The sequence below is a fragment of the Andrena cerasifolii genome, chromosome 1, assembly GCF_050908995.1.
Source record: "Andrena cerasifolii isolate SP2316 chromosome 1, iyAndCera1_principal, whole genome shotgun sequence".
In the NCBI taxonomy this organism is placed as follows: Eukaryota; Metazoa; Arthropoda; class Insecta; order Hymenoptera; family Andrenidae; genus Andrena; species Andrena cerasifolii.
In genome coordinates this window covers 8,376,737-8,394,691 of record NC_135118.1, presented here as the reverse complement: position 1 = coordinate 8,394,691, position 17,955 = coordinate 8,376,737, and the positions used below count along the sequence as shown (strand labels likewise).

Below are 17,955 nucleotides of genomic sequence, written 5' to 3'. Positions count from 1 at the left end.
ATGGGACGCCCGCGCGTCGCGTCGGGTCGCGCGAGCGTCGTCGAAGCGGCCTCTTCGCGCCTCCCTCCCCTCGGCGGACCGTCAGCGACATCTTTCTCCCCCGTAGGGTCCTGCTGGGGGTCGACGAGCAGCTCTCCTCCAGGCCGTCACGGCCGCCTTCAGGTCCGACCCCGTGTGTTTCCCTGGCTGGCAGAATGGCTGACACCGAGTTCGAAGAGTTCCGCCACTATTTCGAGAGGCTGCCCCAGCACCTCAAGGCGCCCCTGTCTAATTACACGTGAGTAGACGAACAACACCCGTGGCTTCTTCTTCTACGGGGGCGAGAGGGTGGGGGGAACAAATTCTCTAACCGATCGTGCAAGGTGTCCGGAGGATGCGTGGATTCGTCGGGTTAGAATGTTGTAGAAGCGAGTCTCCACGTCATCTTGACAGGGGAGCTTCCCGGAAATTGTAGAGCAACGCGGTCTTCTCAGATGGGAGACCGTGTAAGACGTTTCCCCGAAGACATCAACTTCCCGGGAGATGGGGGTTGCTTGAGCCCCGACGAGATCTCGGTCGCTCGATGATCAGGCCTCCTCTTTTGCACCTGAAAAAATGGTTTCTGTGATGAGATTCGCCGTGAATTCAATACGCTGAGGATTGCAAGTGAGCTGCGAGCTCTGCGTTATTTAGCAGTCAGGGAGAGATGTGCTTTAATGGGTCAAGGTAGGGGGTTGATGGGAATTTTGTTGAGAGTTTGAGACGGTTTTAGATTATTCTGGGGGTGGCTGGAGTCTGTTTCGACGGCGAGATTGCAATGTATAGAAGGATGCTTTTAAGGCCTTGGTCTCGTATTTTTCTGAGTGGAGAGATGTTCGGTAAGCGCTGGTTACGCTGCATCGCGATTGCATTCATTGCATCAGCGGCGGTTCTACTCGGTGAATTGCTCTTTCGTGGGCGATTGAGGGGGTATGCCATGGGTGCATTCAAAAGTACACGGTGGAGGCGCGGTCGATGCTGTTCTCTGTGTGCGAAATAAAATTCAGCGCGGAAAGACGCAGCCTTTGTAGGACACCTGCATGCATCTCTAATTGGCACGAGGTTTCAGAGATACTACCCGCATTGCCAGGGAGATTGAATCAAACAACTTTGCCAAAAGTGTGCGTAAGGAGAGAAACGTAGAACTTAATCTCAAGCGATGAAACTTTACATTCACTTATTAATCTCACGATCTTCGGTAGTTTACTATATTAGATTCCTTACTTAAAGATCACGCTTAATATACAAGCCTCAATTACTCCGCAATTTTATGAAATAAACTTTCGACACTATTTATCCTTTCGCACGAGTCTTAGAGTAACGATGCAGTTCCATATCGATATCTGATATTCTCGAAGACAATTGATACCGGTCGCAGATGGAAAAACTAAAAGCACGCGCGTTAATACAGTTGAATTTATTTACGACTGCAATGCTCGGGTCGACACCGAAAAGGGATAAAATGAAATCAATACGGAGACCGCCGCGTACACGTCAAATCATTCCCATTCTGGCTGTCACTCTCGGTTACTTGCCTTTTCAAACGAAACAACCGCGCTGTTACTGGTCCCCTCCACCAGTCGCGCTCAGTATTTATCGTTAACTATCTAATCGGCCGATACAGACACATTAACAGTTAACAATTTGTAAAGAGGGGAGTTTTCGTCGTCAATTTTGTATAGCGCAAGCAATGTTTAGTTACTTGAAAAAGAAACATTCGTAATATTAATGAGAATTGTGCCCATTTTAGAGAAGACACGCGCACCGTAAGCTTCAATTCAGATAGTACCACGGTTTACCTGTTGGTCAACGGTATTCGAGGATTTCGTGACCGTGACGAAGTGTCTTCGAGAGTCGCAGCGCGGCAGTTCGTCGAGCTTTGATCCACTTGCCGTTTAAATGGATAATACTTTAACAGAAGACGTACTAAACCCGGACATACCACCCTCTCTTACAAACTTCAATCGAAGCGATCCGTCTTATTACATAAACCCGTCGGCGGTCTTCAAATGCTAGAACACGCTTCGCGACTCTACAAACACATGCCATCATAGAACGTCTAATTGCAATGGAAGCAGTCCACGGATAGGATCAGTGTCATCTCCAGCAATGAAGGCTTCATTGGCACCGATAGATCTTCAAGAACCGTTCGATACAAACAGAAGTAAATTTCCAGACACAAATTCTCATTCTCAAAGCTGTCCTCTGTATCTTCTCTAATTTCATCCCAGAAATTCATTCGTAATTAGTCTTGGGTCTCATAGTTTCCTGTTGTTGACCAGCTCGATACTAGCCGTTGGAAAATTCTTCCAGATGCTTGTAGTCGGGTGTATATGAGTTTAGTGAGATATTCCTCGTTGATGCGTGATAGGAACTACTTCAGGTAAATCGAACGATCCTCGTGGACGTGGTAGCGAGTCGTCGAATTAATTATGGGGAACTGGTGTTGGGGAACAGGCTCGTCCACGATGTGATGATAGACGATTCGCCGACCTCGTCGCAGGGCAGCGACACGGAGGTCGGCAGACCTTGCAACGGGGTAGCCGGTGACTCCGAGGACGACGAGGTGGTGGTCATACATCGCCACGGCAACCAGAGCGGCCACACTTCTGGGGATGACAGCGAGGACCTCGATCACAATTGCTCCATCGTGGCGGACAGCGACTTTAGGTTGGTAACATCGTAAGTGTACATTTGTTTCTTCATTTGCCTGTCAAGTGCCATAGTCTCTTAGACTCTGATAGCTTTGGATCCCCGAGTTGACGGGATTCGTGAGTGAAATACGGGATGGTATGCCAGCAACAGAACACTTGAGTCTACGCCAAGCAATGGTGAGGCTCGTGGGCGGAGTTAACAGGTTTGGGCATGCGCATTGGGGACTTCACTGGTGCTTGGTGCACCTGTGATCCTCTTATCGCTAGCTTTGAGCATATGAAACGCGAATTTAAAGGTACGTCGAGGTTACATGGTGGTGGTTTGTAGAATGACCCTAATAACCATCTGTCTCCAGTCTGACGTCAGATTGGTAGCAGGATCTGGCTCTGGCATGAGAGCGCAGAGTCTGACGTCAGGACCGTAGCAGACGGCAGAATCTGCTGCGGATCTGCTGCCGATCTGACATCAGGCTCTGCACCTCAGAACGCAGTCATCTAAGGACACAGACGACTGCGGTTCTGATGTCGGATTTGGTTATCAGAGGAGATAGTTCGATGCTTAAAGAGATGTGTTTCCATGTGAACAGATTACTTTGACTTGGAAAGTTTCCGAATGATTCATATGCTCAATTCGGAGTTCTGTTTATGGTGAACCATCCGGTATACACTGCTCCAAATAATTACGGGACTTTGGAGATGCAGAGGAAATATCACAAGAATAAGTATAGTTCGATAGACGACCCTCTAATTATTTGGAGTGGTGTACATAACATGAATCGACTGAAAGATAACAAATATACATTTGCATTTTGATAGAATAGAATATACTCTTAGTGCATCCGTCAGTGATCATTTCAAATACAAGTTTCTACAAACCCTTGCACGTAAAAGAGGAAATAATTGTTCCCGTTAATTCAGATCCTCTCAAGGAACCTTTTACCTATAATTCCTCAAGGTTACGATTATTTTTAAGCACTCCCCATTCTTCCTCTGAAAAAGGCGATCGATACCCTTTCAACTTTACCAATGCACTATGGTAAATGCAAGTTTGCACGTCCAGTTACTTAGTAACTCTTGAAACGTGTGCCAGTATCGCGCATAAACCAGCGCCGCATCTCCAAAAGAAAAATGGTCTCCTTTCCCTCAACATTGGGAAGAAATATCACAACGTCTGACCATCGACGCTTTCAATTTCAAATGTATGATAAAGCCGGGAATTCAGCTGAAAGCCAAGCTAAGCTATTCTATGCTGAGTTTTAAAAGTTCAGCCTCGATATATCCTTATGGCACCGTGGTAATTTCATCTGCTAATAATATCTAAATTTCATAAAAATCGGTGAAACCCTAAAGTAAATAATTACCGGAACCGTTTCCACCAAAAGCTAAGCTGTGCTATATTTTTTATGTTTTGTAGCACAGCCAAGCATAGCGTAGCATAGCTTAGCTTCCGGGTGGATTCCCGGCTTAATGCTACAAGGTACCCAAGTAATTTCTACAAGGATTAAGCGTTGTGATAAGTTCCCGACACGTCGCGTCGCGTCCTCGTGGAAACCCCCATGAATGTACACATCAGACGGCATGGTGGAAGGTAGCTTAGCTCACTACACGACTACCCTTGGGTGACATTAGCTTGTTCGGTGGACTGAGCAGCAGGGGTCGATCGGCAGGCGTCGGTGGACCGGGTCCTGGTGGAGGTAGCACTGCCGGGTCCGGCGGCAGGGACAGCGTCGTCAGCGACGTCGGCGACTCCTGTTCTAGCCTGAGCTCCTGGCCAACGCCGGAGCACGTGCCGTCGCATCGGCCGGGGAGCGGCAGCACCGAACGTAGACGCCGGAGATTGCCGGAGATCCCCAAAACAAAGAAATGTAAGAAACAATTGCAGTGACACGTTTCAATGCCTAACGATCGATACCTCGCCAATCGCGATTCAACCGAAGTTCATTTCGCGAAGCGTGTCGAAACCGCGAATGATAATCCTGCGGTATGGGAGGTGCACAAAGTAAAGCTGCATACGGAAGGATCGGAAACCAATCAGTGTAAGCAAGTCCATCTCAGCATTTAAACCGAGATTTTGATACACTGTTTGCCCCCCGAACAACTTTGTCCAAGTAATAATTCCGCGATCGATATAAATACCCCCCATTGTGTGAACTTTAACCTCTGCGAAACCTTTATTTTGGGTCGAAGCTTACCGTCAAGGGCCCAGTTCCTGATCACTTAAGAGTAACTACCGCGAGTTTTTAAACGCCTAAAGGGAAAACTTAACCAAATTCAAAAGATTCTTTGTTACTTCAGTAAATGTATGTTTTATCTTTGATTTGGTATTGAAAACAGTGCACACATAATAATAATTATTTTATAATTTAACTTTGAAAGTGAAAAACGCAAAGGGAACAGTTTCTGATCACCTTCACACGTTTTACTATGAGCTATCAAATTTTGCGTATAAATTTCAAAATACTTCATAATTATTTAGTAATTTGTTAGAATAAATTTGTATCATAATTAGCTTATTATTTGGTTTATTTGCCTAAACTGATTAGGAATTGGGTTCTGATTAGGAACTGGGTCCTTGACGGTATAGCGTGTTCGGACGGTCGCACTGGTGCGCGACCGTCCCGAATACGCTATTACATTAATGGAAAGTATTTGTTGCGTAGAGAGATTGTATGTATTGTATTTTTTTGTTTTCCTGTATGTTTTCTAACACAGAATGGGCGTTTCAAGCATTTCGCTTATATTGCCCAACGAACCGACACGACGATGATAGTTCTTCATTTCTCCATCTTCCCTAACCTCTCCTACGGGTCCCAACAGCAGCGACGCACCGGGAGACACAGGTGGTGTCACCCATCTTTCCCCAGTACGCCGCCCCGTGATGTTTAACATCGGTGATCTTATGGGAACCGGTGTTTCCATCACGGCCATGGCCGCTGGTTTGCGTAGGGATTATTGCTTACGTATGGAAATAGCGACTTAATTGATTTGTCAACCGAAAACTATAACGATATCCAGGTCTTTCAACTACTATTCATTTTCAGGGAAAGTTGGACTTACACTAATTGGCTTCTGAAACTTCCGTGCATACCTACTTCCTGCTCGTCTTCCTGCACGAAACTCGGTAAACAAAACACTGTCGTCATGTACTTGGCGTGACCTTAACGCGCAACACAATCCCCGATCTGGAATCAAGCGTATCCTACGCGCGTCTCATCGCCCGGTCTTAAAGATATCACTCGTTCGACCGCAGAATTGACCACTGCAACGAAAGAAAATCCATAATGACATCTACTTACGTCACGCCACTTGTTCGAGGTCTGTTCGTCCGACTGATCGCGAGGCTTATTCGCTCGCGATCGCTACGATGGTTACGACCAGTCGACGTCGCACCGACTCGTCGCCCGACGATTCCACGCCGAACATACTCCGCGCGTCGAGTACGTTGATACATACAGGGTCCTCGCTTCTTTCGCGGTCCGATCGTTTCGATACGCGGCACCCTCGCGCACATTGCGTCGCGCTCCAGTGCATCGCGCCACGGAGTTAAGAATGTCACCCGATAAAACGTGTTTTTCTTTTTATCGCAGCTCTGCCTATGAGTCAAGTGTCCACGCAGTCCGCTTCGTCCCTGGCAGACGAGCTTAACGCGGCCGCCGGCTTCACTTCCAGCCGGCCGCATTTGGTGCTGCGAAAATGCCACTCGAGGCTCCGCCACGAGGACAGCTCGCCCGACAGCGAGCGGATGGCCACTGACAGCGGCCATTCGACTGCTCACTCGCCGGAGAACGGGCCGAAGAGCGTCTCGCCGATACCCTGCAATACCCTACAGAACACGGAATCTGTTTCGCCTAGCAGCACGCCAGGTGACTACTTTGTTCTCGGGGATGAGTAACGTAGCTTCTGTATCGGGTACCGTTTGGCGTGTTCGTTCCTCTGTGACGGATGGCAGCTGATATCAGATTCCACAATCTTTAGCGTAGGGATTAGGGGTCGTCATTAAATTACGTAAGACCTTTTCGAGGGGGAGGGGGTCGCGAATTTCTTACGTTTTCTTACAGCGGGGGGAGTCAGGTAGCGTCTTATGTAATATTTTTTAAAATAACTTTCAATAAACACAAATTCGATCATTAATGTTCCAGAAGAGTAGTTTTAGTTTAAATTTCCCGAAACCGAGTTAAATGAATTATGTACACACCTTTAAAAGAATTTTAATAACTGCAAAAAATAAATGTGAAAAATATTACGTAAGGAGAGGGTTGAAGTATGAAATCTTACGAATTCTTATACTGGGGGAGGGAGGGGGTAAGAATTTGCCGAAAATTACCCTTACGTAATTTAAGGACGGTCCCTAATAGACAAGCTTGACGCTACCAATCTTCATCAAGCAGAGTAATTGACGGCATAGTGGCGCGTCACTTTTGCAGGAAGCGGGGGTGCACCATTCACTCAGCTGGAGCTGCTCGAGGCGACGCACCGGGGCCTGCACAAATTCGTGCCAAGACACCACGACGAGATCGATCTGGAGATCGGGGATCCTATTTACGTTCAGAAGGAGGCGGACGATCTGTGGTGCGAAGGTTCGTGGTGTCCGATTGCTGCGTTCTATCGGTTCAACGACGCCCGCCGACCGCACCGTCATCGGCTCTCATTTTCGGTTTAAGGTGTGAACCTAAGAACGGGCCGTCAAGGTATCTTCCCCTCGGCGTACGCGGTCGACATGGATTACAGTGACTTCGACCCCACGGCGCCGAAGGTGAAACGGGAACGGTACCTTCTGGGCTATTTGGGCTCCGTGGAGACGCTGGCGCACAAAGGCACCAGCGTAGTCTGCCAAGCGGTTCGGAGGATTGTTGGGAACTCGCAGGAGCCGCCCGTCTCCCAGAGCTGCATCCTGGAGGTGTCTGACCAGGGTCTACGAATGGTCGACAGGAGTAAACCACGGGTAAACCAAATAGGCCGAAGTTGATTTCAAAGCTTTCGCGCTTGAAATCGACGCAACAGATTCGTTGTCTCACCTCGCGGCGCGTTTCTGGTAGAGCTGTTCGAGTACTAAAGTTCGAGTACTCGAGTTCGAAAGAATCGAGTAGCTCGAAGAAAAGCGAGAACTTGAATTTTTCCGAGTGGTTCGTAATTATTATTATTTCGACTTTATTACTCGTTAAACAGAGAATATAGTACATAAAGGGAAAGCAAGATACGAGTAAAGGCGAGGCCGCAGTAATTAATGTGAGTAATTAAAATGTAAACTGCAAATGAAAGTATTCTCTAAGTATTGAAAATAAATAAAGTCGAAATAATAATAATAATAATAATTACAAAGCATTATCCAGTATACAAACATGTTCTAAAATATTCGAAACATTCAAGCTTCAAACTACTCGACACACCGGACTGTTCGGTACTTTCCGCCCGCTCGGTTCTATTCGAGCCGTTCGAAGAAATTCGAGTTCTCGGTTCTATTCGAGCCGCTCGCTTTTTTCAAATACTCGGCTCGACTCGGAAACCGAGCCTCGGCTCGGTCCGAATTTCAAGCCACTCGAATATTAATATTACTATTATTAATATTATTATTATTATTATTATTCTCAACGGGAATACCCTTTAGTATACAAAACATGCTAACTAGTACTTGAGAAATGAGTCTGGTAACTTATTCTAATAACCTAAGCATATGTGCTTACGCTTCGGGAACAGTTATTCGGAGAGTCGACTGAGCAATTTGTGCCGGAATGAATCACACGATATAGAGAACACTCAATATCAGTGATATATTGGTTCGCCGCATACATAGCTCTATTGATGGAATCAGCTGTGTAGTTAAAGTACCCAGGTTCCTTAGACACAAACAGGGGTCTGGAGCGCAGATGCCGTTGTGGGGCGTGAAAGCGTACTGTTGCCAAGAGCTCCGGGCAGTCAATTTGGCCGTGTATTAACTTATAAAGAAACAACAGATCGGAAACAAGCCCCCGATCACTTAGGGTAGCAATCCTTGTTGTCCGAAGTGCCGGACCATAATCGTGGTCATAGAAACGCATTGGGCAACCCGAAGCTCTTGAAGCCATATATTCGAGTACTCGAACAGCCCTAGTTTCTGGGGGTGTTTATTCTCTCGTCTTAACGGTATGCTACACCGTGCACATTGCAGAAAAGTCAAGGGCCCTGTCACGATTATTTCTACTCACTGAAGAACGTCTCCTTTTGCGCGTTCCATCCTCGCGATCACCGCTACCTCGGCTTCATCACGAAGCACCCCACCTTGCAGAGGTTCGCTTGCCACGTGTTCATTGGTCAAGAATCCACGAGGCCTGTTGCCGAAGCCGTCGGGTGCGCATACTATTTCTTCCTTTTTTAGTCATTACCGACATCTCTGCCTATACAACGACATAAGTAATCTTAGCACGTATATCTTATTAGCAAAGTAATTTGGTAAAATAGGCTGCTAATTTTGGGCGAAAAAGAGTTCACTTGTTTTTCACGTAGCAAATTAGCAATAATTCCTACGCGAAGTTGTCATATTGAATTAATTTTAAAATTGTCTCAACTCTTTTAAATTAAAATACTTGACGACAGTGGCGCACCCAGAATTTAATCTCGGGGGGGGGGGGGGGGGGGGAAGCAGAGACGAGCAGAGAAAAAAATTTCAATGCGAATTCAATATAATTCATTAGGTGATTATAAAAATTTATTTAAAGTATAAAATCCAGTTTTCTTTACTTTTTACAAAGCTTGAATCACTTCAATCGTGGTTACCTTGATCTATTTTTTCCTATTTCTTTGGAGGTGCAAGGGCTTCTCCCCCCCCCCCCCCGGGCGCGGCACTGTTTGGGCCGTCAAATCTGACTACGCAATTTGAAAAGTACAATTTTCATTTCCTCTTGCTGTCTAGATAAAGAGTACCTTCCTTTGCTTCCGTTTGTTGGGTGGCTTTCCGGTAATAAACTACCTCAGTACCTTTTAAGGTAGCTTTGTTTCTGGGAGCCCGCCTGGTGTACGTGAAAACGGTCGCAAGGAATCTCGAAATTGTACGAGTCTCGCGACAAGATGGGACCAGATTGTTAAGCTGTAATATTCTTTTCGCAGGCGAGCTTTCCACCGGTTCTACACGAAGTTCATCGAGACTGCTTTCCCGATAGAGGATATCTATATCGAATAGATTATACTGCTGGCCTGTCGTATAGCGGCTATGGAGGAAACGATGAATCTCATTCTCCTTTGTCCCCTTGTACATACTGCCCTTAGCTGTAGATATTATGAACATGATGAAACGCGAATCAAACACCCAATTGTACGCATACACGTATATGTATATACAGCTCGGCGTGGATTTACACATATACGTATATCCGTATATACAGTGACTCGCATTAATATTCGGACACTTTTTAAAATCGCATAACTTTTTTAGAATTAGTCCAAACGACTTGAGTTTTTTTTTTGAGAAGCTAGATGGATTAGTTTGCTAACTGACGCGTTTCGTCGTTTTGAAAAAAAATGTATTTGGTTGGAATAGCGAAAAGAATAGTAAAGGTCGATTTTTAAACTTTTTTTTTCTGAGCTTGTAATGAAAATTCAAAAAAAAACCGTTTGTAGATTGCAGTAAGTTGTATACGTGCCTAAAATTTCATCAAAATCGGTTAACGTTGCTCCGAGCTACAAACGTTTAAAGATCGCGGAATAAGGTCGAGAATCGCGAAAACTCCCGAAATCAGCGAAAGAAAACTCAAGTTGTTTGGACCAATTCTAAAAAAGTTATGCGATTTTAAAAAGTGTCCGAATATTAATGCGAGCCACTGTACGTACCGAGGAAATTCGGGAAGCGTCACGACGGGACGGACTCAGCGCCATTTTCCCATCCCAACCTTCACAGTTTACTTGCGGTTTCCCTCGTTTCTCACCATCGCCCCGCTGTTTATCCATAATTGCACGCGATCCAACGCAACCGATTTCGCTGATCCGCGATCATCCCCGCTTCTTTTCGTTGCCACGGGACGCGAGTTGAGCTCCGGGTGGGAGGTCTTTAATATTCGACTAACGTACGCTAATTATTACCGATAAGGACTAATCGTTAACCTTTCGACCCTCCGACCAAGACACATAGCGACACGCAGGAAGACGAAAACGACAATAGCGAGTGTGGATCGTTCTGATGTTTGACACGCGACAGTGATGGCTTCCGTTTACGTTCTCTTTCCTCCTTTTCTTTCCCGCCCGTTCAACCGTCGAACGCGCTTCGGGAAGCTGTCGGCCATGTTTACGTTCCACGACGGTAACGCTGCGAAAACAGAAAAGCAGAATGAAAGAGGAAATACTCCCCGAAGCGAGCTCGGCAGCGCCGGGCGACCTTTCTATCCCGTATCGTAATTAGAGACGCGTATACGTATATTTTTCTATCTTTCTTTCCCACGAACGGGTCGTTGATTAATTATAGGTTGCGTTCCAATCGACAAGACTCTGACGTTTACGACCCACGATTCACGGCGAAGTACTTCGCTCGGGTCGCGAAAGACGACGATTAATCGAAGCGCACATTGGCCTCTCTTGTAATTTCCAATTTATGTCGATATTGTACATTGTACTGGGTCGTAGCGTTCCGCGAACATTCATGCAGTACGAATCGAATCGCACGCACCGGACAAACGAATGGATTCGCGGCGATATTATCCGTAGAAGCAACGGCGATCTTTAACTTGTACCTACTCGTTATCCGTCGTTGGATCACGGATCGTCGCACGACAGCGTTGAGTAGGCCGGTTCTGAAATACCATTCGACGGATAACCTCGCTCTCGCGCACGACCGGAACGTCGTTCAGTGACATTTTTCGTTCGACAGCGCGCGATCGGAGAATTTAGTAACTTCCTCCGATGACAGAGCAGGGATGATTCATGCGACCACCGTGCTTGGGATTTGATCCACGCTGTACACGTATTTGAACCGCTCGGTTATATACAGTATGTTGAATAAAAATTGAGAGACAAACATGCAGTGCTTACTCATTGCTAGAAAGAAAAGACTCTCTATCTGCACCGTCGTCTATCAATTACACGTGCCTTTGATTGAGATCGCCTCGAGTATCGTGCCTTTCCGGATTATTTTCTCATACAGGTACAAATTGATATCATCCCGCGCGCAATGCCATCGTCGCGAATTCCCACGGCAAGCTAAGTTCTTTCTCTCGAGTTTTTCACAAAGAGTAATCGCATCGTCTGATAGATATAAAAGAATGGGTGCGCGACACCGATTGAACCAACGCGCAATGCTTCGCTGCACCACTTGTGCAGATACGTTATCTTCATGGCAAACTTCGACTCGATCGTTTAGTAGTTAATACGGTGGAACACTGGTCATGAGAGCCGCGAGTCATTCGTTTTCGTTCGCTCATCAACTTCCGATGAGTTTTCGTCGCGACATTCTAATTGGGGATTCGATTCGAACGTTCGCTGCTCGAGAGATATGGATAAAAAAGTATAGCTGCAATTTCTTTCGTAGCGACGCAGAATAATATCTATAATTGAATCCTTCTTTTATCTCGTAGCAAATGCAACGGGCAAGGGGCTTGTTTGTCGCAGAGTATTTACTTGAGGGAGGTCCACGCCTTCTTTCGCCGAAAATGTACGGAAGTGTCACTTAAAATTGCAGGGCCGCGGAGCGAGGATAGTTGGCGCAAAAAAGGAAAGAAAAATTTCTCAACACTTGTTCATCCTTTAATTACTCAACTTTATCCTCCTAATAAATATGTTTCAAAATTTGTCCCCAAAATAGTTTTATCTCTAATTCTAGTCTCATCGTTAATTAAAACATTTTAGGGTAAATATGTTTCCAGCAATGTACCTACTGTGCAATTTTCAGTGACACCCGTTGTACTTTGAAGCAATGGACCAATGCCCTTGACCGGTATGCATCCAATAAAATTTTACGCTTAGCAGGACGGTTCCTTGTTTGTTAGATCAACGCTCAAAGAATAACAAGAAATGTCCAACAGGAGCAAAAGAATTTTTGGGGACGAACGAGTCGTCAGAATAAAATGGAAAGAGCCGCAGCTCCGAGGAGCAAATTAATAAAAAAAAAAAAAAAGTACTGTCAGTCGCGTGATAGTGTTTAATGTGATAAGGTCTGTAATCCTGTCTCCGCAGGCCGGTCGGTCTTGCGATTATTTTAAGAATCTGTTGTGTAATAAATAACTCGTAATTTTAAATATTTCATTACTCAGTATATCTGTATATTTCTTCCATTTTTTTTTCTTAATCGGAACAATTAGATATCGAACGAATAATGAGTTTATGAAACAGACAGGATGCGAGGAGAAAATACATTCAAAGGGGCTTTGCAACTTCCATAATTTTCATATAATTTCTGCATATATTTCCTTCAGGCAGTATTATTTACAAAAATGTTCCACCTCCTACGAAGTCTTGATAATTCAGTCTTGACACAAGTTATACGTGTACATGATCCCAATCATTATATATTTTTTTTTTCATTGATTATATTAAGATCCATCCTTTTTTTTCTTCTTCTTTTCATTTATGCTTGCCTATGTACGTTTCCATTATCCTTTACTCATATTTTCAATGTACTTAGAAACAGAATTTAGAAAAGATTACTGCAAGAACGTGATTTCGTTGGTGGTTTAGTATGATTCGAATAGGATAGAAGAGATATCAATTCTGTTTCGTTTCTTCCGCGGTAAATGGAAAACGTGTCTCTCGAAATTAATGTTTGCATACATGGTACACTTTTGCTTCCAAGTATTTCCTTTGTCTCGTCTGTGTTGTTCTAGGCGACTTGACTGTAAACATTTTTATAAATTTCTGCATGAATCACCTCGTCGTGCGTAGTAATATCGGCTCGTTATTTCTCTTATCATTCTTTGGCGATCTACGAAGAGCTATACACCTCCCTATATTATGACAACTGTCCATCCTCCCACGTGCTTCGTCGCAGTGTCAACATTACACTAGCGTTGTTACGTCACTGTTGGCGTGCCTCAACGAAACCAGGACTCGCGTGTATAAAAATTAAATACAAATTGAAGATAGAAAAGTACGCGATGAGTATAATAACATTTCATTTCTCTAGAACAGTGTATTGTTTCGAGTCGGTATGTACACTACATCAGAAGATTAATTCGGAGGTGCATGTCTCTTCAGAGAAGCTCGTAACATGCAAATGATATTTGCGGTACCTTAACAGCTACGGTGAAATTTACACAGTGTCGAACAAGTCTCGAAAACATTGAGATGAAAAGTTACGGTAGGCTGTACAAAGAAGCTTGCTCGTTCGAATGATTCATTCTGTACACGACGTACAAGTGCAAACATATGAGAGTCGTATTTACTTCAGTTACATTTAAAAGCAATGGAATTACGCATAGTACTTTGAACTCTTAACGGCAAAGTATCACCAGACCAAGCATGTAAGTATTCTCCTGTGAAATTGGCGCTACCTAATAGTGCCGATCAACGACTCGCACGCATCGCAGGGACTCTCTCCGTTTCCACTTTTACAAACAAGATCAAGGAGACGATCGTTTCACGTAGAAATTCCCAAGACTGCTCAATACTCATGGAACGGGCGCGAGCCGGTAACGCGATTCGATCTCGCAATGATTCAAGAGCCATTCTCGCAGCGTTCTGCTCCTAAGAATACATATACAAACGTAAAAGGAGAATGTACACCACAATCGTGCTCAATTGTGCTTGCATATTGTAACTTACAGAAAGAAATTGTAAAAATCACTTATGTGCAAACAGCAGAGTATAAAATATAATAAAGGTAGTATTTACAATGTTGCGAAGTCCAACATACGTTTCAGCGAATTCTGTAGTGCCATCTAAGGTCGTATTAACAGCTTTCGTTTAATTACTGATCGAACAGAGCTTGCTCATTCAATTTCTGATACACTTTGCCTAAAATCAACGAACCAAAAGATATTCCGTATGCGGCCATTTGTGGTGAACCACGCGCTGTTACAGTCACTGCGGGGTGCTCAATTTTCAAACGCAATTACATTACCGTGGCTGTTTAAATGATACGCGCGAATCCGTTACGCGTGTCATGACAATATTTTTAATTAACGAGGTATCATGGATACCATATATCTTGTTCAATTTGTAATTTCGAATAACGATTAATAGTAGAAATACCAGTTTCTACGCGTAACTCTGAGACATATAAAAAACACGAGCACGAAGGCTATTGTAAAGCTCGAGTCGCTTCGCCGAGGATTACGAAACGCGTTGACACTAACGCTGCTCGGCGGATTACAGAAGTGAAAGAGTGACACTGAACACAGAGACGCTCTAAACTTGCTGTTTGTACTATAATGATCGTGACGAATCGGAAAATCTGCCGTTCCACTTAATTAAACGCTCACGATGGCTCGATTATACACGGGTCATATTTATTCCTTTAACAGTATGACATAGCACGTAAAAAAGTTTGGACTCTTTCTTTATCGACGTCTAGCGATCGTGAGGCAAGGGTAGTCAAACCTTCTTTTTTTTTTTTTGGCGACAAATGTGAGCACAGCTTATATCCAAAGCTTTTTCTAATATTGTACACTTACATATATATATGTATATGGCGATCTCAGTTGAAAAAAAAATTTGCTCGACCATCTACCTCGAATATGCTTGACATCGATGCCAACGACATAAAAAGGGGTTTACGACGATTTTTACAATGACCATGATGTGTACATATATATATATATATATATATATATAGAGAGAGATATATATATAAGAAGTATACGCAGATATAGTCCCCTCTTTCCGTAATTTCAAGATTTCCTGTCTGTACATCGTTATATTTGAGGGTCGTTTCAGTTAAAAATAAATACATAATTTATATAAACAATTCACGGTAAGTCATAGAGCTTTAATTAAAATAATACGAATATTCTTCATCGACTTGGATCCACATAAATATTGTCGTTCTAGGAGGATGTCAATCGTTCTAATTCGCCTGATGCCGCGTCTTCGAAACGGGAACTTACGTAAAAGGGGGAGTAGGCTGCCCGCATATTAATACATCATTTATCAACTACGTTACGATTCTAAATCGTGCCGAGACCAACGACTGGCGTCGATACCGGGGGACATGAGAAACTCTTTAACGTATATTTGGGAACTAGCACACGATTTGCAAGTAGATGTACAACATGAACGAACAATTCACAAGAGGAAAGAACGAAATATCGGTGATACCTTTGATCGGCGATTGCCCGATCATCGAGATGTTCGGAATTCTTATTTACAGTATATATCAGCCTTATTTATACTTGTACATAGGGAAATGGAACTAAATGATGTATAGATCTACTATTTCGATAGCTGTTGAATAATATCCGCAACGAATGGCGCTTCTCGTGAATCCTCTGCGCACGCGCACCTCCATCCCGAATATTCTCGACATCTCTCTTTATACATTGGATCACGAATTCATTTGCTTGATTATGCTTGCTTAATGTTTTTTTTTGTCACCCGTAGCTTAAAGCATGACCGACCAGCGCGCTATCCATCGTGTCGTACTGACGATCGCGCGTCGGCCGATCGCGGAAATTATGATGCTACTCGCTGATAAGATACTAAACCTTAATTACAATTAATAAAGTAATATTAGAGTAACATAATATTGGGTGGATAACGAGGACAGTAAAGTCTAAAAGATTCGCCATAACAAAAACGATCGCGAAACACGAAATATAACATTCATTTTACATGCACGGCGGAATCGGCGACGTGTCGTCCATTTCGCCGCGAGAGGTCCATTAATTTTGTTTATCATATAATTTCTCAATAAAGTAAAAAAAATTTGTAAAAATAACAAATTAATGTGTAAAATGCTCAAAAGTGCATGTGTGTTACTTATATATATATATATATATATAAGTAAGCAGCGAACACACACTTTTTACGAACGAGTCCTTTTTTCTTCTCTTTACAGGAAAGAATTGATAACGTACTTAAGGCTCGAGACATTTACAGTCGACCCATTATTAATGTACTCGTATGATAATAAAATATCAGATACACTCGCGTACCTAAATATTCTTTTCGTAATACGTTTTCTCTTAATGACATATACAGGGCGTTTCAGAGCTATAGGTACGAACTCAATTGAATAATAGAACTCATGAAAAAGGGCGATAATTAATAAGCACGGGTCCGTCGGTTGATTGCTCTCGAGACCTGTGTTTATTAAGAAGTTACTGATCTTCTTTCGTAAGTTCTATTAACTAGTTAACCTTGTACCTACAGTGCTAGAACACTCTACAGAGTGTATAGATACTTTTAATGCTCGAAACAAAAAATTTGTACTGCCAACTCGCTTTCGCTTAGTAAGATTTAAATCCAACTGCGATTTCAACTTGCCATATATGTTTCCTTCTTAGTCATTAGCATCCTACAAATAAGATTTAAACATAACTGGTGCTGTATCCGTCCGATATATACTTATATCGCGGTCTATTCGACGTGGAAACGACAATTCGACCAACTGTAAACTGGGCCAGGTAAAACGATTTTGAAGGCTGACCGAATAGCGCGGCTGTTGAGAATTCAGTCCACACTATCTACACAAGTCTGCTATCATAAAATTTATAAACTGCGCAACATTGGACCTTCGAAAATGTAACACGCGGCCGTCATTTGCAACAGGACTCACGTTGCGGCTGATCGCGAACTATTACCGAGGCGTACGACTGTTCCTCGCCCCTGCGTACCGCGAGGCTTGGATTGAAACGTCCACAATTCAGTTTCCACAAGATCTACGTGTGTATACAGCATAACGTATACGCGTTATCTCGTACATCCTTGGTTGTTCGCGGCTCCTCTCTTCTTCCCCTCGACTCGAAGACATGTTATCTCTTTCTCGCGAGATATAGAATGATTTACGTTGACATTACACTGCTGTCGATTGTCGATGTAACTTGCAGCCGTTACATTTTTCCATTTTACCATCGCGTCACTGGTATTCGAGTAGGAATGAGTACGAGTAGACCTCACTGGACCGTTTAGAGTGCGATTGCACGTATTACCATCCATAGTTTCAGTTGCTTCTTGCCGGTACGGCGTTCTTTGTAGACTTTTGTGTTCCTTACGAGTGGCACTTCTTCGAAATACCTCGAGAAGTCCTGAGGTACTTGTAACTTTTACACGTCGATATTATGCTTTATGCTAATTTGTATGTTGCGGTGATCTTGCTGTAGAGTCTCAAGGATTTGCTTCTGCATGTTGTGCTCAGCCTGTAACGCAAAATACACACAGCTGTTAATTTTGT

The 17,955-nt window shown here is 43.8% G+C and overlaps 2 protein-coding genes across 10 annotated transcripts in view; one reads left to right on the top strand and one right to left on the bottom strand.

Annotated features, from left to right (window-relative positions):
* The first annotated feature begins 142 nt into the window (after positions 1–142).
* Aplip1 (JNK-interacting protein Aplip1) lies at positions 143–11,649 on the top strand. 6 transcript variants are annotated; one of them, XM_076814640.1, is made up of 9 exons: positions 2,100–2,182; positions 2,332–2,401; positions 2,476–2,700; positions 4,323–4,537; positions 6,260–6,535; positions 7,097–7,249; positions 7,334–7,614; positions 8,818–8,996; positions 9,753–11,649. In XM_076814640.1, exons 1-9 carry the CDS (start codon positions 2,128–2,130, stop codon positions 9,823–9,825), a joined length of 1,527 nt encoding a protein of 508 aa, XP_076670755.1. In that variant the 5' UTR covers positions 2,100–2,127; the 3' UTR covers positions 9,826–11,649. The 6 variants fall into 6 exon arrangements, with proteins under 6 accessions (XP_076670783.1, XP_076670774.1, XP_076670755.1 ...); XM_076814632.1 differs by having other exon boundaries at positions 4,302–4,537; XM_076814649.1 differs by having other exon boundaries at positions 2,101–2,182; positions 2,476–2,688.
* Positions 11,650–12,858: 1,209 nt separating this feature from the next.
* LOC143369986 (uncharacterized) overlaps positions 12,859–17,955 on the bottom strand; it is a 113,709-nt gene continuing 108,612 nt past the window's right edge. For 3 of the 4 annotated variants that reach the window (XM_076814563.1, XM_076814551.1, XM_076814573.1), the window contains one exon: positions 12,859–17,920. In XM_076814563.1, the coding sequence (XP_076670678.1) occupies positions 17,828–17,920 (93 nt within the window). In that variant the 3' untranslated portion in view covers positions 12,859–17,827. The remainder of the gene's footprint in view (positions 17,921–17,955) is intronic. The other variant, XR_013085542.1, reaches the window with a different exon arrangement.